The sequence below is a fragment of the Gobius niger genome, assembly GCF_951799975.1.
Source record: "Gobius niger genome assembly, chromosome: 2".
NCBI classification, from domain to species: Eukaryota; Metazoa; Chordata; class Actinopteri; order Gobiiformes; family Gobiidae; genus Gobius; species Gobius niger.
In genome coordinates, this window is record NC_136853.1 from 27,498,232 (window position 1) to 27,519,952 (window position 21,721).

General features: G+C 40.5%; 2 protein-coding genes across 2 annotated transcripts; one reads left to right on the plus strand and one right to left on the minus strand.

Moving 5' to 3' along the window:
- Positions 1-592: 592 nt before the first annotated feature.
- On the plus strand, positions 593-10,896 carry ajm1 (apical junction component 1 homolog). Its single transcript, XM_079581943.1, has 2 exons — positions 593-794; positions 5,955-10,896. The coding sequence occupies exon 2, from the start codon at positions 6,009-6,011 to the stop codon at positions 9,240-9,242; it is 3,234 nt and encodes a 1,077-aa protein (XP_079438069.1). The 5' UTR covers positions 593-794; positions 5,955-6,008; the 3' UTR covers positions 9,243-10,896.
- Positions 10,897-13,056: 2,160 nt separating this feature from the next.
- On the minus strand, positions 13,057-21,301 carry mapkap1 (MAPK associated protein 1). The gene is made up of 12 exons (XM_079551993.1): positions 21,123-21,301; positions 19,866-20,323; positions 18,820-18,909; positions 18,568-18,716; positions 18,281-18,453; positions 18,013-18,189; positions 17,823-17,932; positions 16,806-16,913; positions 16,573-16,713; positions 16,351-16,488; positions 15,594-15,691; positions 13,057-13,952 (listed from the first exon to the last, which is right to left on the minus strand). Exons 2-12 carry the CDS (start codon positions 20,146-20,148, stop codon positions 13,830-13,832), a joined length of 1,590 nt encoding a protein of 529 aa, XP_079408119.1. The 5' UTR covers positions 20,149-20,323; positions 21,123-21,301; the 3' UTR covers positions 13,057-13,829.
- Positions 21,302-21,721: the final 420 nt, after the last annotated feature.

Sequence of the window (21,721 nt, forward strand, 5' to 3'; positions counted from 1 at the left end):
ATAAATAAAGTTCTGATCGATTGATTGATCGATTGATTGATCGATTGATTGATCGATTGATTGATCGATTGATTGAATTCAGTTTTAAACCCTTGCTAAAGCCCAATCTAAACTGGTCCCACAACAACGCCCTGTTCATGAAGGGCCAAAGTTGCCTCCACCTTCTGAGGAGACTGACTTGGTGTGTGAAGCCCTCTCAGGACTTTCTTTGACTCTGTGGAAGCCTCTGCTGTCCTGTCCCTGCTGAGCAGCTCCTTCAGTGACAGACTGACCCTTAGTGCAGGAAGTGTGTTATTAATAAGGGCTGTTGTAACAACTGACTTTCTTCACTGAGATCTATAAAGTCATATCTTAAGGGAAGTCTTGTCTCAAGGGAAGGGCATTGTAATATTAACACAAAAGTATAGCTGGAAAAATGTATTCACCAATCAGGCAGCTCTTTAGACCCAGTTACGCGCGTGCACTCACACACGTAGCCTACTCACTGCGAGAAAGCTATAGTGCGCGTGCGATGCTGGCGCTGGGTAGTGGTTGGCTGATTTGGATGGATGTGGGATTGGCTATTGGACGTGATGGTGCTGCGGGGTTTGCGCAGAGAATCACTAACGATGTAAGGTTGGAGGAGAGGAGGAGGAAAAGGAATGGGAGCATCCTGGGGCTGACCAATAAGGCGGATATTGCAGCTCTGCCTTTGGCACATGTTATATGTCGTCATTGGGAAGCACTAGCGCTGTCTGGAGTCGCCTCCGCGGCGGAGAATGGACGAGCCCAGGTTGCAAGGGCGGATAGCTGCGGTAAGAACAGACCTTTAGATTTGTGTCAGACATAGTATCGTAGCCCACGACCCCCACTCACCGGGGACTCGGGGCTTCTCTCTGTCATTTATGCCTCATATTACATCACTGCGGCGGAGTGAGCGCGCCGTGACCGTGCATCCTGCTACATCAGATTGCACTTGTGCAGCGCTGCTACGAGGAGCAAATGTACGCTTGATGCACGCTGGAGGGGGTGCACACAATTATTCACGTTTATTGGTGATTTCCTGGTGCTCCCACTATCAAACAACACTGACATCATCCTCAGCATCAGCCTGTACTCGACACTCACACACACCTAGACATGCACGCTAGCACGCAATGGTGCTAACTCAGCACCAATGCGACGTTTGGCCGAACTTGAAACACTGCCGTGACTGACCCGGGTTCATTTGGCCTCACTTGCGATCAGCCCTTCTATAGATCCACACAGGTCAAATGTACTGGTTCAAGCCAGTCGGAGCAGATGCAGAGCAGCTGCAGATGCTGATGTGAAGGCTTGATGTGCCGACAGACTATTCTGTGCAACATCAAACCACTGGCACTGACTGTAAAATAAACCATCTCAGGGACATCAAATGTTAATGCCAATGTAGATAGAGCTTATTCAGGTTCAAAGACCACCAGTGTTTTAAAAGCATAAAAAGGCAACACAGATTGGTCTATGACTTTACTGTTGTCAAATTAAGAACAATATCTTTAATCCTAACACTTGCACATGGTGTTGTGCTCTAGCACATTAGCGCATTTTATCAATTGCAGGCTCATATAGGACCATAGGGAGAACCAATGGATTATTACTTGGACAGAGCTTATATTTAGGTCAGCGGGACAGCAATTTAGCGTAACTTGATGTAATCTTTAAACAACAGATTATATTCATTCAGGCTTTATTAGGACACAGGATCCAGGTCTGTATGTATGATATTATGTGATGTGTTTGTTGTGTTTTTCCACAGAATATAAATCTATAATTTACAGTAGCCCAATGCATTTGGACTTGGTCACGATTCAAAGCTATACATCTTCTAAATGAGCTGTGTTTATTCTGTGCAAGGCCTGACACATATTGATCAGAAGAATTAAAGATGGAGGGCACACAGCCTCTACAAACTGCTGTTGAGGCATAAGGTTGATAGGCAGCCTGAAACACTGGCAGATTTATTATTACAATGTGGCCACAGCACCGGAGCTTTTTGGAAGGCTCAGAAGGAATCTGTGCAAATGCAGACTGGAAGCAGTAAGCAGTCCTGAAGACCATTGACAAGGCAGACCAAAAATGACACGCATCAGAATTAAAAAAGACACACCAGACGTGTATGACTGAAGGCTTATATTTCAAGTTTCATATGTACCATCAAAGCCTTTACTTTACAGGCACCTCAAGGAACTAAACCGGCCCTTCAGCTGAGATGGACATAATCTTAAGCACGATAATGCTTTCCCCTGCAGTAACGTGTAACACTAATGTTTCCAGTTAATTCCTGTAAATTCAAACTCTGTTATTGCCACAGGAGGGTGTGGACCTCAATCAAAAATCGTAATGCTTTAGGGCCCGACCCATATGTCGGCGCCAATACACAGTAAATATCGCCAAAAATATCCAAACCCACATCAGTCGACCAACGTTAAACCTTTACTATAATAATACATGTTTACCAATAGACTATTTGAGTGATAAAAAAATGGCATCAAGTTAAATGACTATACATATCGGCCAATATATCGGCCATGCCAACCCCTACATTAAATGTAATAAATCGCAGCGCCCTCTGAGAAGCATTGTTTTGAATTCTGTTAGTTAACCCTTTAGGGTAAAATCTTTGTGAATTGCAGATCATGAAGCCCTAACAAAACCTGAATGATTGTGGTGTGGAGTGTCACAGCCTGCTTTTGGACTCTGAATGCACAGCTCTCTCTTGAGTCACAGTTGAAATTGCCGCAGGATGCACACTGTAACCTAATTATCAACTCAAAGCCTCCTAGTGGAAGTTCTGACTCTCACTTAAGGCATTATGCTCTATATAGACTTGCTCAAAATCAAAATTAAAATTACGACGGATTTTCTTTTTCCCTCCATCAATCAAAGATTAAAAGATCTTTCTGATAAGTGATACTGATTAGATTTGGGTTTACACTCTTTCACTTTATATATTTTGTATAGGCCTAACTCCAAGATTGTTTCATGCATATTTACATTTCCACAGGTGCTATATATTTTTGAGTGTACTAAAATCATTTCATTCAGTTTTTTTTTTTTCAATGATTTTTATTTCATTGTAAACGTGTCTGTAGATAAAAACTCATTTTGCAGGTGCTCAGACTTCCACATATTTTCCATGTAGGGCTGAAAGATATATCGTTATCGTATCGATATCGAGATATGAACATTCCAAATATTAAAATCGAAAAAGACAGCTATAAACGATATAGATTTTTGTCAATAAAACTGCATTCTTTTGCATTATGATTTTATTTTTCTGAAAAATCCTTAGTTTTCACCTAACCCATAGTTATATCGTATCGTAGCGATATCGAGATATCTGGCATGAATATCGAGATATGAAATTTTGTCCATATCGTTCGCCCCGTTTATCGTTTTACTAAAATTGCCACTACGTAAGCAAATATTTTCGGAGAAACAAATACTTTTGGTCATCTGTCACTGAAACCAGCCTGACCAGAAATCACCCACTGTGTATTTAGTATATTATAAGTAATCACAATTTTAATTCCATTCCAAATTATGGTGACAAAGTGTTGACAATTAATTTTTAGATGATAAGTATTTAAGACAATAATTGAAATATATAGTAATAGTAATAGTGGACTTTCCCTGAAGCCAAATCATGCACTGTTCTCTCTTATATGGCCTCCTTCCCCCATCTCTCAAACCGCCGAGGCTGAAGGAAGCCATATATGAGAGATCAGTGTGCCTGGCCCTTAACAGACATGGACTGAAGCTGCAGTGGACAGAGCTATATGTGTTTCTTTATACAGTATGTTTGGTAAGGATGGGCCCTGATTGTCAAGATAAGAAAAGATCTATACCGATGATCTCTTTTTGAATGATTTGCCTTAGTGGAGTGGAGTCACAGCGAGACACACTGAGATCACTTTTGAAGAATGGCCTGTGTGATTGATTTTTGTTGCATAAACCCCACTGTACATGTCCCATCACCTGGAAGCCTCGTCTGACCTTACTGTCTCCTCTACACCGAGTTAGGATTAAAGTTTCAGTTTTATCTTAAAATCCCATACTTCTATTTATAATTTCTGCTAATCCAAGACAAAAGCGGACATATCAGGAAGGGCATCTGGCGCAAAACCAACGTCAAACTGTATAATAACTGAGTATAATTGGCAAATAACCCCAGATTGTAAAGAGTGAAAAAGACAATGTGATTCGTATTGTAATAGGAAAAACATTTAACTTGAATATAATCCAGTCAAGTACAAGTGTGTGGTCAGTGAGAATGAGCTGTTATGGTGGGGGGAGGGTAGTTTGTAGTCAGTTTAGCCATGGGAGTCAGACATTTTCTAGGGTATTCTCCCTGAACAGCGCACCACTGCAGGCTTTGCTAAGTGGATTGCTGCTTAATCATGACTAAAATCCAGTCAATGTTATGTTAAGTTTGCAGTGTTTCCCGATCATGCCTTTTCAATTGTAATACATGGAAACACAAAAGCAGCACCAGCAGCAGCATATGAGGCAGCAAGCTTACCAGATTCTCGTCTCGTACCCAGAGCGTTTCCAAGACGAGCTGACAGACAGAGTGTGAAGGCAGAGTAGCACTCGCTGCATGCAGACATCTGTGACAGACGGCAGCCAATGCCAGAGCCGCCACAAAATAAAGCTTGTTATTTTTTAACCCTCTAAATATTATGGATCTTTTTATTGTCTACTTAATGCCCCCGTTGTTTTAATTTGCAACTTCCCCTATGACTACCTTGTTTTGTGATGGGTAAGCTTAAGAAAGTATTGCAGAATAAATGATTTTGACCCACAGATCTCCTACAGATGGCTAGAGTCTACTCTGGGAATATTTATTTTGGATGACTGGGCAGACCTGTATTGTTAGTGTGTATTCCTCTGTTAGCCATTTAACTGTTACTCTGTTTTGCTGACTGTCCCTCCATCTTGTCAGACCTTCTCAGGCTTTAGAAATTATATACTTAAGTCATGCAGATGCATTCATGATCAGAAGCACTGCATGACATTATTCATAATTTAGCAGCTGTCAGGCCAGCAGTGACAGGCAGCAAATTAAAGGCTCTTTAATTGCTTTATTCGTTTTCAACTAAGTATATTGATTTTATATACTGACCTTGAGATGAAACATGTCAAAAATATGAGTATTAATTATTTTTCTTTTTGTTTTGTTTGTACTATTAACTATGGCCATACAGCCTTGTCAGATCTCGGAAGCTAAGCAGGGAAGGGACTGATTTGTACTTGGATAGGAGACCGTTTGGGAACACCAGGAAGCCTGGGGTAAAAGTACTGTGCGTGTGTGCGTGTGTGTGGGTGCGTGTGAGTGGTTGGTGGAGGTGGTCAGAGGGGTCGATGGCGCTGATTGGCAGCCTCGCTTCCGTCAGTTTACCCCAGGGCAGCTGTGGCAGCTGAGCTTACCACAACCGAGTATGGTGTAAATTAATAATGCATGAAATTGTAAAGCGACTTTGAGCGTCTGGATAAGTGCGGTATAAGAATAATGCATCATTAATATTGTCATTATTATTATTATTATTATTATTATTATTATTATTATTATTATTATTATTATTATTATTATTATTATTATTATTATTATTATTATTATTATTATTATTATTATTATTATTATTATTATTATTATAACAAAGCAATGAACATGTATCTTTAAAAAGAGGATGATAATTTGGAAGATGAGAACAGTTATATTAAGACACACGTCTTTAAATAGCTGCTGTCAAAGCACTCAGCGCACATTAACACTGTGTTGAACAGTGTTGCCATAGTGCTCTGCTTTCAGCTGTACTGGCTTTGTTATATTGTACTTGCAATCACCTTCTTTTAGGATCAAAATATTACATTTAAAACAGCTTACATGTATTGTATAACTAATTTGATGTGTATGCATTTTTCTTTGTTTCCAGGCACCATCACCGTTGAAACATCTCTATGGACAAAAGTAGAAGAGTCCCTTTAAGATGACACGCACAGACCCTCCTGACATACTGGTATCAACTGTGCGTCAAGATATAAAAGTGATTCCCATTTTTTCACACTTCAAGTCCTTGCAGCCTATCACACAATGTGATTCTATAAAATACAGCGCACTGGAGGACAGTTCAACTACAGTCAATAAGAGACACTGCCGCACTTTTGACTACAAATCCCTGGAGTACCCTAAATCCCACAAGTCCACAATGGAGTCCCCTTTCAGGAAGGCAGATAGGCATGCAGCCACCCCAGACATGGCCTGGAACGCCCTGGGCCGTCAACAGAGATACCGGTTTTCAGCTCCTGACATTTTCAGCCATAGGCTTACTCCTCAGTCATTGGCAGCTGACATTCCTTCTGAAGTAGTTCCTGAGCAAAAAAAACGGACCAGGTCAAAAAGTGCCCCTCGTGTCCAAACAAACTTTACTCCTGTGTCTTTTGAAAGGACTTCCTCTTCAGGGAGAAAAGGAAGAGAGTCACAAAGGTCCCCTCGGGAAGCGCGATGGAGACCTGAAGTATCGCCACGTCGAGAATCTTCTTTTGCTGCTACAAGGGCTCACATGCATGAAGTGCACCCACTTAAGCTACAGCCTCAAATGCCTGAAAGCGGGAGATACTCACATTATGGTGCTGATAATCACAATGACGCAGGGCTCGACAAACCAGCCACTAGCCCTCATGTCAGGTGTCGCATGGACATCAAACCTGATAGTGCTGCTGTTCAGCATTCAAAGCATAAACAGGCCACACCCCACATGGACATACCGTGGCAGAAGCATCACAGCAGCAGAAGCCTGACAGTGCCACGACATTTCTCATACTCTCGAACACCAACACCAACGGACTCTCTAGGAACTGACAGCAGGCAGGCATATCAATACTCACGTAGCATGCCAAGCAGTTACCAACATCCTATGGAGGTTCAAATGCAGAGAATGCCTTCATCAACTGAATATCACGGACGGGAACGTAGAGCCCATTCCAGTCCCAATGTGCCAACCAGGTTTTTTTACGCCGATGACCCAGGCAGATACGCCACTAGTGCTCAGCCAAGCTCTTATTATCATGATGAACGCCATACCCCTGGTGGCTCATATTCACCGATGCCAAAAGTACAATATGTTCAAGATCCAAGGACACGAGTGGTGCACGCTGTATCTACAAAGCCCTATTACCCAGAGATGGAGTCTTATTCATACTCTGGTTACCCTAAAACCTATGGGGCCAATGAACCTGGGCCATATATCATTCAAACACCTCCGGCAAGAATATTCTATGGAGATGATCCCAGATCTTACCAGATACATACTGCCCCACCCAGGTTTTACTATCCCGCGGACATGTATGCAATGGCCCCAGAGCACCATGTACCGTCCAGAGCCTATTATACAGAGGGACGGCGACATGCCAGAGTAATGCAGGCACAAGCAGATGACTGGTATGGCTCAGACGCATCTGGTTATTCCACTAATCCTGCCTCCTATATATCCCAAGTAACCCCAACCAGAGTTCAACAAGAGCCTTCGTTACCATCATGGTATACCAATCCATGTGTAGAGCCGCCGAAAATCGCCACCGAGACCAAATCCTATTCCAGATCCTGGGACAACATTCTTAACTCTCGTGTTGAACGGGAACAGCCTGTTCATCGTGGGCAGAGCTTTGACGATCTTCTTGACTCCCGAAAGCCACCAGGAGACACAGGTGACAAGCCACAGCCTGTAGTTGTAAATCTCTCTAGTTCACCAAGACGCTACGCCGCTCTTTCCATGTCGGATAATTCATTGGTTGACAAAAGCCCAACAGAGGCTTCCAAGAGCCCCACCAATAAACTCTGGTTTGTAACACCTGAGATAACAATCACTGACAATGACATAAGATCAGGAAACTTCAGCAAGGCAAATGGAAGGTCTGCTAGTTGGGACGTCCTTGACTCCAGAAGTACAGAGGACCCAGAGCTGTCTCAGCATGGCTTTGAAGGACCAACCAAAGAAAAGCCACACGACAATGCCTCTCTACAGCAAAGCCTTGAACAGCTGGATGAGCTTCTGGCAGATCTTGTTACTGACTATAAACCACCAAGCCGAAGGACCAGTGAAGACATTTTAGATCAGCTAAAGAAATTAATAGACGAGGAGGAGGCAATGTCTCTATCTAGAAAACCGTCAGAGCCCCCTGTTATGGACAAACAGCCCACCTCCATAAGGATGACCCCTGACTTTCGGGACATGGATGGGGCAAGTGATGCCATGAAGAGTGCAGATGAGTGCTCTCCAGATCAAAGTCCCGATGAAGATGACACCATGATGTGCTCCAACAACAAATGTCGAAGAACTGAGACCTTATTCAATGCCTGCTTGTACTTCAAATCCTGCCACAGCTGCTACACCTATTATTGCTCCAGGAACTGTCGCAGAGAAGACTGGGATGTGCATAAGGAGAGTTGTTTGTACGGCAGAATTGGCAGCACATGTCGGCACATCATCAAACACTGTCGGGAGACTGTCGATGTTCACAAAGCCTTCTCCCGCATCGCCAAAGTTGGCTACCTTTCCCGAGGCAGAGGAGTGCTGTTCCTTGGCTTTCCAAACCCGGCCTCAGCTAGTAACTTTTTACAATATGGGTTAGATAGTTTACATATGTCCCCTACATACCTCTCTCTTCGAGAACTCGAAAGCTTCAAGGACAACCTTGGGGAATACTGCAAGGAGCTTCAGGAAGCAGGTAGAGAGTATGATCCCAATGAATGTTTCATTTTAAACGTGTCTATTGCAGTAGGAGACCAGCTGCCTGATGGTCCATCACCAAGGAACCAAGCACCGACTGTTAGAAAATATGCAAAGGTAGCACTGGCTTCTTTCAGTCCTGAGAGAAAGGTTCATAAGAAAGAAAGTGACATGGAAACGCTGATTCTCACACCACCCCCTGGAACAGCAGACATCGACAAAGAGGGAGACGAGGGCAAGAAGGCCAGAGAAATATGTTTCATCAATATACAAAGGGAGCTCCGCATACGGGGAGTGTTCCTCCGACACGAATACCCACAAGTGTACCAGCAGCTCTGTGAGTTTGTGGAAAATAACAGAAGGTTCACGCCCACAACTATTTATCCTATAGATAAGAGGACAGGTAAGCAGTTCATGTGCATGATCATGGCAGCGTCAGAGCCCAGGACATTAGACTGGGTGGGCACCCCGCATCTCCTTGACGATATAATTTAAGTGCACCTTGTGTTGTACTTATATATGTATTGAAATAATACATATATAATGTTAAACATGTTTATCAAACTAGTTAGACACATTGTAGATAAGTATTTTGTTAGCAAAAAGATATTTTCTTGCTTTATTCTCTGTAGAATTACTGTCATCAAAATATCTGTTTGCTGGTGACTGGAGAATAAGCTGCGATTTTGCGCCTTTTTTAAGTACACATTCCTACACTGGCATTATTCTCCCATCATTTCTTTCTTTCTTTTTAAACTTTTTTCAACTTCAGTTAAAAACTTACTGTAATTATTGTTTTATGTACTCGCAAGTGCAAATGATGCACAGTCGGGTGTAACAACTATTTATACAGTGACATGAGAGGAATGTCAAGCAGAAACCATTATTTTCTTAGCTACATAATTCTTTCTATGCAAGCAGTTGTGGTAAGTTATGTAGGTTATATTATATAATACTTTATTATCTGATAACACCAGAAATGTCATATATATCTAGAACTTGCAAAATGAGACCTTGTTGGTATTTTGATAATTATAAAAAAAATATTGAGACACAATGTGATTATATAAAACATGTGAGTATATTATGTCACAAACACATAAATGCTTAATTATAATCTAACTTAAAGACTTGGGAGACATGCAGTCTTGCTCCAGTATCAATTCCTCTCTGTGGGATAATACAAGAGTAATGCATGATTCAGTAATATTTGTCAAATGGTGCCAGTTACCAGCCCATGGTGTTGGTAAATTACACTGTGAAAAGTTAAATCCACAAAGAAAACGAGGACATTTCTACTGACAGACTGAGAAGTGGTATGTTTTAAATCTTTCAAATAGCAGCAGAAGTAATCGTGAACACCGTGAGCCAGTTTTGGCATTGTAGCTGTAGGTTGAACTTATGCTTGAAAAAAACATTTGTTGTGTGTTTCAACAAAAATAGATTTATTACATGTGTGAGTTTTATATTGCCATTTATTTGTTTGTTTTTTTAATTGTCGGTGAAAATGAAAAACATACAAGTGTGACATCGCTTTGTCACTTTTCTTTTACTTCTGAAGTTTTTTTCTTTTTTTTTTTACTGTACTGTTTATAACTAACAGCTGTCCTGCCAGCACAAGAAGAGATGGATACGACTGTATGCTTGAAAGGCCAAAACAAACAGTGGGAAGTGAGTTGTCTCAGCTTTCTGTACAAACTGAATAAACTGTCCCCACCATCATTATTACCCACAGCATCTATATCTATGTTCCTCATTAAGTTGTCCTAGATCTGGAGCTTGTAAGACAGAGGACAATGAAACTTGAAGCACATATATATTTGTTTGACATTGTTTTCCCTCTTCCTGAAAGACTGAGAATGAATGCTGTACAGATCTAGTGGAAGATGCTGGCTGCATGTGATTTTGTTGTCTAATCATTTAACACTTTGATGATAGTTGCTTGCTTGATGAATGAATTTGTGGAAGTTAAAAACTACATGTGTGGGGAAAAAAACAAAAACATTTTTATGTCAGTCATTGAAGTAAAGAAATGTGTTGAACACGATGATGATGAGACCTCACGAAAATGTCTAGATAATCCTGTAATATTGTATTTTTTATACTTTCAACATATGTGTATGTGTCTATTTATATACCATATATAATAAATGGAACTAAAACTTATTCTGGACTTTCTTTGGAAAAAGTTCAAAGCAGTTTTCAGCGTTGTTCAATTCTTTGACAGTGTGGTACAGAGCTAATCCTAATCAGCTTGTGTTCCCTGAAGACTGAGGCAGTGTGCAGACTTTGTGTAGCCTCTCCTGATGCAGATTGGTGTCTGACCTCCATCGGTCCTTTATTTCTGCAGGCTCCAACCCTTTTTTTCTCAATCAATATATCAGCGAACAACCTCAGGCCTGCTCCTTTGTTACACGTCTGTAGGAGCTCAGTGAAATTGGGCCATGATAGTGAAAGAATGCAAAGCGGAGGCTAAAGTGGGGTAGACTGGTGCAGGCCATCTCTCGGCTCAGCCTCTTTGTCAGAGTTGGCAGCATCTCAATGCTCTGTTCAAGCAACACATTAGGGTTCTGAACTATTCAGCAGGCCAGCTCAAGGGTAGCCCAGGCCACGAAGGAGGATGGGAGAATCTAGGTTAACAGGGTAATATCTTTACATCAAGCTGCACACGTCCTCTGACACTGGGACAGTTTCACGTATCCCATCTCAATCTCTCCTTGTGAAATGTTTAAGCTGCTAGTTCTTAATATGAGCTCTTTAAAAATAAGTCCAGTGGCGGATTGGAAGAATAAGAATCTACCAAAAATATCTATATTTAAAAATTATAAACACATGGCACCTCGACAGTTTGGATATTGATTAGAGGAAAAAATTTCACTTCGAAAGATTTTTCGTAATATTTAATCACACAGAAATGTTTGATATTCAAAGCCAATTTGGACACAACAGGCAACTTTTGAGCAGAAGAGAGAAAAAAAATTCAGTCACACCTGCAGCTGAATTTGGTTTAGACCATATTTAATGACATTTAAGGTCTTAATTTTTGGACATTTTGAAATCAGATATGTTGAAAAATAAAAATGTTCATTTTCTGTTATGTATTTATTTGTAATAAAATATAAAAAGCTTGACTGTCTCAGCTTGGGCATCAAATACATTAGTTTTATTGTATGTTTTATATGTTATTTGATTATTTTGTGCAACCCTGATACCACTTTTCAAATACATGAGAAAGTTACAGGGCTGCAAATTTGTGCTAATGTTTGCTTTTACTCAGGAATAAAAACTGCTGCTTAACTGTTGCTACCGACCAAGAAGACAAACTTGCTTTTGTAAATGTGTAAAGAAAAGAAAAGAAAAAGCGTAGGCTAACAAAGGCTTTACCCATGCTGTTGGAAAAGTGTTTAATGATGTCAATTCCATTGTGTCATGTGACTCATGTTTTATTCTTCTACTATGCTAAAAATAAAATAAAAAAAGGTTAGGGTAACAGGGTTGCATGCATGTTGTGGGACAAACAATTCATATTTAAAAAATGTGTGGATTAAAATAAATGATTTAATTTGATGATCAAGGGTGTGGGACCAGCACAGGTTTGCATCTGAGGGGGTACTCCAGACATATTTGGTATTTAAAATAATATTTTTAATAAACCTTTATCTCAGTTTATTTAAATTTGGTCCCGGGACGAGTACATTTACTCCAAAGCTGCATGCTTTTATATATTGTACATGGATTATATGAAATTTTAAGGCTGGGACGTAATGCCCCGTGGAAAACTACATATACAGGCCTGTATAAAACCCGCTGGTAAAAAGCAACGCAGATTAGGCATCAACTTTACCTTGGAGTGGTACTTTATGGTTGTTTGTAGTAGAGTCAGCCTGTCTGAAATACAGCCTGACTGGTAGATCTGACCCATACCGTCCGCCAGATGGCAGTGTTGTTTCTACCTTATACTAGTCAGTCTGTACAGTATCAATGTCTTTGACAAGTACAAGTATTTATGTTCGGAAAAGGGATACCAAATTTCAGTGTTATTCAATAAATCCCAATGTAGTTTTCAAAGCAAAACTAATTCACTGAACACATTATTTCCTCCCTCGTCTCACCAAAATATACATTGTAAAAATGGAAACATGGAAACTGGATACTGCACACTGGCACAATGGTTCGTGTTCTTTCTTCAGTTTGAAGGTCCTGAATTCGATCCCCAGACTTAATGGGGCCTCTTTGTCTGGAGTTTGCATGTTCCCTCTGTGCCCTGTAAATGTGTGTTTATAAACATGCACTGTCCTAAACAAATAAATCAATCAAACTCAGGAGGCCCACAGGATGACATTACTTTATTGTGACTTGATAAACATGCCCCAATGCCCAACACTACAGCTCACACAATTCTTTAATGCATTAAATGCTAGATACATTTCTTTGTCTTTAACAGCTAACCAGAGTCAGTCATGCTATAAAGTTAAGATCAACCTCCACTGGTTGTTTTAAGGCTTTTAATTGACCGTGGGTCTTTGATCAATGAGCAAGCTCAGCCGCAGGTATGGGCTAAAGGAGTGAAGACAGACAGTCCTGCCATAATGATGAACTCAGTAGACTGAAGTGTCATTATCAATACCAAATTAATCATAACCAACCAATTCATTTCTCTGAAGTATTGTAAAATATTTGATTTAAAAAGAAATACATGATTGTAATTTTTCACTAGAACAATTGTCAGGACATGATTTCGTAGATTTAGTCTGAAGCGTTGATTATAAATTATGCAAGAAAATTGAATCTGTACAAACTATTAGAAAGGACAACAGAGAGAAACTGTAATCCTCTGGTCAAGTGTTTTAGTTCATTTGTTAAAACATTGTTATGTCTTGGTTGAAGGACTGATGCTGGTTGCTCTCTGATTCAGAGGTTACTACTAGCTCACTGAGCTAACATGGAGATGCCCTTCTGACCCATGATTCATCTTCCATTTGCTTTTGGCATGTCTTCTTTACAGGTCGCTATGCCTGCAGTCGTCTCAAAATAATGTCAGGCAGGTGGTTGCTTCTGTTCGTGTGCAGACAGCTACAATGCTCACTGCCCAGTTTTCTTCTCCTTCTGGAAACTGAAGCTGGTCCTGCGGCTCAGTTTCCGCTGTTTTTGAGCAAAGTAATCAGCCCGTGACGTGCTGGCCCGGGACTCGAGGATGTAGTTCACCTTAATAAAAGTACAAGTTATTTCTAATTACACAGCCTACAAGTTGTACAACACAATTGTGTTCATCAGGATCTTGCACCACAGAGCGGGTCGAACACATCTTGGAAATGACAGTCTAACCCAGACTCAGGTAGCCTGGCAAGTCCACAATGATACCCCTCTGTTTTTTTTATACACATGGATATGAGTCTTCTTGCCGCTCTGGCCAAACTCAAACAGATTAGTTTATTTGTAGTAACGTGTTGTTCGCGAGCAGCGTCACTCTGGAGAAATAAACTAACCAGACTCGCTGGTAAAGTGATGCGTCTGGAAACACTAAAACTAATCCCATCAACTATCCACACAAAACTCTCGGCTTTTTATGGTAAATGGTCTCAGCTTATATAGCGCTTTACAGCAAGGAACCACTCACCCGTTCACTTGTTAGTTTTGATATAAAGTCATGTTTTCTCCCCAATTTTATGTTTGACTAGCCTGGTTTAACCAGACCCTCGTACTCACTGCGTTTCGTATAAGGGTCTGGACCTTCACAATTGAGCTCCGTTATCAGGTGGGTTGGGTGAGCTCCTTTTAAACGATTAGATCCGATTTTCCCTACTGCTTGGTCGTGACGTATGTAATGCGGCTGAGTGACTGCAGCAGCCATCATAACTCTATCATAACTCTTGGGGCCATTACTTGCGCATTCCAAGGCTTCAATTTTAATTTCTGGATATTTGGGAACCGAGCCAGAACGGATTGAAGAGCTTTCATTACTTTCGTATCCGCCGCCATTGCCAAACTACAACCAGCAAATGCAAACACTAGTAAAACCAAAGTTGTTACTGATGTTATGGGTGTTTTAAAATGTAAAAACTTACATACAACTTTGTTATGGAGAATAGACCATTTTGTGTGCTATACTGTACACAATATATATATATTTTTCATTAGCTATTATTTATTTATTTTTTTCAAAATTCATTAGCTAACAGTGAACAAATGTATGTAAAAACGTTTGAATGGATTCGCTAATGGTACATAAGGGAAGTGTTTTGATTTGAGCTTGGTTGAGCTAAATTTTGATTTTTGTTTGTAGAGTCTTGTTGGCTGTGCTTCAATAACAACAGATCTTGCTTCCATCTCTAATGTAGCCTTTGATCAAGCAACTATTTCAGAACGGACCCTAGCCTGTGGGACGACAGATGGAAAAATATACTTTGACTTTAACGCACGGACATCGAGGTGCTCCTAAGGTGTTAACAATATAGTTCCCCTTTTTATCCGTTTTGAAATCGACAAGTTTAATTTTGTGTAACTATACTTGGATAACCGTATTTATATAGGGAAAAACGTGGAAGAGCTTGGTCACTTCTAACTTCGCCCCCGTTTGGCCCCATAGGAGAGAAGGAGAGGCTAAATGCTAACAACATGTTTGGTCTTCTTGCGTGACTGAGCACACGCACAAAAACCAGACGGGTACACATCAACTCGTCTAAGCTCAGGTAAGAACATATCTCAGTATGGAAAAACAGTGGCCTGTTCCTTAAGATCGTGCAGTTATTTTCCTCAAAATCATCTGGCTTGATGTTGAATCCTGAACAATATATTGATGTTTATATAATGCCCGACAGCCACAAGAATGGCAGGCTTGTAACTCACCTTTAGCACAATTTCATTGACGGTAGCAGCATCAGATTCAAAGTAGAGAGGCTTATAGTCATGGTTGCTGAGATAGGTGAGCTTAAAGATTGCATGACCTGCAAAGTCAAAGCAAAAAATAGATCAAGGACATAAATTACATATCAGCGATTTAAAACTATGTAAACTCTCAGTCAACCCGGTAGATATATCAAACATCAATAACACAAAACAACTGGACCAGTGCTTTCAAGAGATGCCAACATTTTACTCTCCATCTAGGGAGGTTCCTCATGACAGGTCTAAGCATCTGCCATGGCCACCAAACACAGACGCCCCAGTGATGTTCAAAGACTGAAGGGTGCCAAGCCACGTCTTCCACATCACTCTAGTGGTTTTGCTTTAATGTTTGATGTTTGAATTTCAGAGGACTCCATCTTTGAGCTTTAACATCATATTTTAATTGAAAGCTACTTACCAATTGAGTTAGTGTGTTAGTAAATTTAAAAGAAAGTCTCTTAAGTTGATCAATTCCTCTATAATGTTTTAAGTGAACAAGCCAGAAAAGTTGAAAAGACCTGATACATTAGGAGGACAAATGTTCAGTTAAACCTTATGCTGAATCATTTGTGTTTCTAGACTGGAGTCATTAGCTCACGCACTTGTCTTACAGAAAATGAGGCTGTCCGTTAATCAAAGGCAATTTGTGTAAACCTAAAACAAATACAAGCCAGCACAGGTGTAGAGTTTCTGCACCCACATAAAGATGACGACTTACTTGGGCTTCTCTCCTCCACCAGGTCACAGGCACAGAGGTGGTCAGAGTCTATAGAGATGGGCTTCTGTCGGATCCAGAACTTAGTGCTGGCTTTCTGATTAGTCACTGGATCAATCTCAACTTTTTCTCCTGAAATCCCTGAAGTCAAGAGCAATATGCCTTTATTTTTTATCTGTATAATTTTGGACATGTGGCTCTTAAAATTGTCAAAGCAATTTGTACCTAGCTGCACATCTGTGGTGAAACGCAGCTTATGGATCATGCTGATCTTGAAGGATTTATAGTGATGACTGCTTAGCATGTCCTGGACTGTGGTGATGTCGATAGGGGGGTCCTCCTCTGAGCTCTCTTCTCCTCGGGAGCCTGTAGGCACAATATGATGCAAGTGGTTAATAATTAGTAATATTATAGTAATTATATTTAATGAAAATACAAAAAACTGCATGTGAACTTACTGTTTTCTCTGACAAGACAAAACTCGAGTGTTCCCTGTGACTCCAGTGTGGAGTCGAGATCAATGGCGACATTTGGCTCAGTCTGCTTCTCCAGACGATACATAGGCCCTATGAGAACATAAGGCTTTACTAATGAACACACTCTTTAATTCAGAGAACATCTTATAGGGCAAATATTTATTTCCAAACAAAGATTCATTTTGTGGATCATGACTGCTTTCCTCCCTGATAAACAACAAAGGCCGTCTTTGTCTTTCCTCCCTGGTTTGTGCTGTTTTCTGTTCTGTCTGTAAAGCATTATTCCCTCTATAATTGAAAAAGCCCATCTATGTTAAATTGACATTTTTGAGCTATTGTTTTATAATATCCCCTCCTCGAACCGCCACCTTAACGTGGTGGAGGGGTTTGAGCACCTGAATGATCCTGGGGCTCTGTTGTCGGGGCTTCATGCCCCTGGTAGGGTCTCCCATGGCAAACAGGTCCGAGGTTACGGGTCAGACAAAGAGCGGTTCAGAAGCCCCTTATGAGAGATCAACAGGCCCAGTGAGAACGGTCAAGTAAGTGGGTGGGTGGGTGGGTGGAAGGAAGGGTGGAAGGAAGGAAGGAAGGAAGGGTGGAAGGAAGGAAGGAAGGAAGGAAGGAAGGAAGGAAGGAAGGAAGGAAGGAAGGAAGGAAGGAAGGAAGGAAGGAAGGAAGGAAGGAAGGAAGGAAGGAAGGAAGGAAGGAAGGAAGGGTGGAAGGAAGGAAGGAAGGAAGGAAGGAAGGAAGGAAGGAAGGAAGGAAGGAAGGAAGGAAGGAAGGAAGGGTGGAAGGAAGGACTCAGAGCTTCAGCTGAACTGATGCCTTTTCCAGGAGTAGCCCTTGGGTTTCTAAAAGTCCGTACACAACCAGCTCATTTCAGCGCACAAATTGCCTTAATTACAAAGCATGTCTAATGCCAATGAAGATCAGAGATGTTGTTCCCTAATCCATCAACATGAAATGTGCAGTACGGCATGTTTGTGTCACTATTACTACCTGAGCCTTTTTGAGAGCCTTTCCTTTTCTTCAGTGCTTTCTGGAGAATGTCCTTCATGGTTATCTTTAGACTGTCCACGGGTATTAAAGAGAAGCCGTGAGCAGCATTTCTGCATCACAGAACACGAGAAGGAAAGCTCGATTAATAATGTCATAAGTTAAGAACAATGAGGTTTCCAGTTCAACTCACATCCTTACGAACAAAGACTGTCTCGAGGCAAGGCCAGGCGAGGAGTACTTCTCCACTAGGGCCAACGTGCTGAAGCCAAACTTATGAATTGGTTCATTTGAATCCAGCGGAGGGAAGTCAGTGTCTACCTCACCATCATCCTCAGCAATGTGCAGGCAATAAGCATTCACATTGTCACTGAAAAGAAAATGAGTGGTTACATCATAAAACCTTTGAATACAAACTTAGGGGAGCAGCATGTCATCCTGAATGTTCACGCTTTCCTCACTTGAGTTTCGGTTCCCTTCCTTCGCTTGTGTACTGCCAGCAGATAAGTCCGATGAGATCGTGCACACGAGCGTTGGCGATGGTCACCACAGTCATCGGATGAACCTTATCCTGACCGATTTGCATGGAGAGGTAGACATCAATCTTCTTTGTAGCTGTCGTCCCGATATGCCCCTTTAATCGTAGAATCCAATAAAGGCAATTTGTGCATGTAAAGAAAACACCAAAATGAACACAAATGAACTTTCCAAGAACATTAAAGTGTTGCATTTTCCAGACTCGGCGCACCTTTCCATCAAATTTAGAGTACTCGTTAAAGGGGTTGTTGAGCTGCTGAGGACACTGTTCGAGTCGCAGTGAGAGGGTGGACTTGGTGCCTGTTGATCTTGGCCGATCTTTAAAGTCCCGTTTCTCAAATAAAGAGCCCAGATCCTCCACTAAAAATGGAAAACATATTATGCAAAAATTATTATTAATGATTTGTAATTATTAACACACAGTGAACAATAACACGACTGCTTTAATTTTTGCTTGTTATACCAGATTGAGAAGACGTCCGCTCTTTCCACTGGATGTTTTTACACTTGATTTGGTTTTGTCGTTCTTTTCTCAGTCTTTCAAGTCTTTGGGCTGCAATACAAAGAATTGAATAGGAAAAAGGGGTTTTAAACACAGAAAATTACTGAAAGAAATTAAGGACAGTTGATAGAACATCACCAATACATTTAAGGCTTTTATAAACCACAACATCAACATAGGTTAAATCAGGCAAATGATACTGAACTCTGTGTCAATTGACACCACCAGAGATTGACCAGTTTTGAATAATTTTACAAACATTGGATCCTTTTTTTTGTCTTAAATCTTACCAGCAGCTACAGGTCTGTCCCGACTGTCTTGTTGCTGTCCTGATGAAACAGCCCAGAAGGTCAATTTACCATCTCAGACTAACTTTACTGTCTACCCAGCCCGAAGCCAACAACACACTATATTAGATCTTAAATACCATAACACCTTAAACCACATCAACCAAGTGACTTACCACAATAACAACTTTCCAGAGTTTCCCAAGATTTTCAGGTACCCACACACCACTTCAAATTTTTATTCCAAATACAGAAATACTCTTTTTAATTTGAATGTTCATTCAAGACAATGTATTATTATAATTTAATAATCAAAAATATTATACAAAATTTGGTTTAACTTCATAAAATTAAATTATACATTAAAGCCTTGATTACGTAGTGCTCCATCAAACGACATGTTTTAAAAAACAGACATGCACCATGAAAGCAAAATCAAATTGGCTCAAAAAAATCAGATGCAAAGCAGTTACACAGCACGTAATTCCAGCTCTACAAGGTGAAATACACAACCAAACACCACCCACAGCAGCAGAGTTTTGTTGTTTTGTCTAGAAAAAGAGGACCTTTGCTTCATGCAGGATAGGCATGGGGTAAAATATACAAATAAGGAAATCTACTAAAAGAAAAAAACAGCATTAATCCGTAAGCAAAACTAAATTTGAGTAAAAAATGTAGAACGCTACCCCTGCTTTTCACCCCCCAAAGACACACTGGTACCTGTGTTTGATCGTCGACGGATGCCAAAGTCCCAGCTGGATGTGATGTCCATAGACTGTGAAAGATCACATGTATGATTGTCCGTCATATTGTTGCCACCCTCGTTTAAGGAGCCAGACCCCGTGGAGCCACAGCTGGTGCCGGGCACCAATGCCAATTGGCACTTCTCCAAATCAACATCCTGGTCGATAAGTACCATTTCACACATCCCTGTGTCATCACTGGTCACATGAGACTGTCTGATGTGGGCCAAAATAATAGCCGGGTTATCCAGGAAAGCCATTTCTTCTTCAAGTTAAACCCTGGTTTGAACGCTCAATGTCTTTGTCTTGCCTTCCATATAGTGTCTCTTCATATGTCAGTCTCTCTGTGACATTATGAAAACAGTGTGTGATGACATGTGCTGTGCAGTCATCTTTTTATATCATTTTAACTCTGCTCTTGTTTTAAAAGGGCTCCTGAAAAGAAGAAAAGAAGTAAAGGCCAAATGAAATTTCAATCTTTTAACACACAACAAAGGAACACACACGTCTATACAACTAAGTTATCAATATTACTATCACATAAAGAACACGCCAAATAGTAAGGGACACTTGAACCTGTGTATTTATACTGTGGACATGATACTGTTTATATTTTCAACAGATGGATAGCAATAGCAAACATGGCAAAACAACGCCATTGCACTGAAAGTTAACATGTGAAATAAAGATGGACCTTTTCATTCCATGTGTTTTAATCTCAATATTAAACACACAGAAGTATAATATTTTATCTAATACAGGATATTAGCTTATTTTTAAAAAGTTAATTGGGAAAACTAACGTAAATATGATGGATGATAAATGGCGACACCAACACTTGTGCAGTTGGGGACTGCGCACTTAGTGTCTATTATATTATGTTGGGGATAAATGAAGTTGTCGGCTTTGCGAGGGGGAGATTAAAACGATACAAATGGTCGTTAATATGTGAATAAACTCGGTAGTAGAAGCAGCAGAGTGACTGCACTGACGTCGTTAGCTAATGTGGCTAAAGCGCATTAGACTATTATAATAGCTATAAAAATGCAACTACAACACATGAAGCTGCCGAATGATTAGCAAATCCTTTAATTCATCATTGATACAAATGCAACAAAAAGTAAGCACTTAGAACTTGTCAGACATAAACAATGCAAGATACCCCCACAGTGAGCTAGCTATTAGCAGCATCATAGCTTTCAGAACTTGCTAGCCTTATAAAATGTTATTCTACCTTTAGTAGTCACGATTGAGGAAAATCGCAAGCATGTTGGGTGCTCCATTTTGTCCAAAGACACTCTCTGCTGGGCTTATTTCGGAAATCAAAAAACCTAATAAAAATAAAATAAAATACAAAACCTTCAGATCACAACACAACTGCTGCCTCTGCTGCTGAGCTCAGCTCAAGCAGCAACACGGTGACCCTCACTTCCGGTGTTGGCATTTCACACTAAAGCAACTGTGTCGAGACAGAGCGTTTGATGTAATAGATCCACGAGACAGAGCTGGAGTCAGAGCCAGAGTAGTTCTATGGTTAGATAATGATTAATTTAGTGCACATCTTAAAATTATAGGTATGATTCATAGAATAATTCAAACCAAATAAACCATGTAGCTTCATATTATTATTTATACATATTATTTATAATCATAATCATAATCATAATAACAATAAATGCCTTACACTTGTATTGGGCTTTACAAGCCTGTATTACTAAGTTGCTCAAAGTGCTACACTGTGCTCATTATAGAGCTCCACAGTCCCACCCACTCCCGGTCACGTGTCGGGGTCCGACACTAAAAATCCCATGTATTTTCAGCATTGACTTTTCG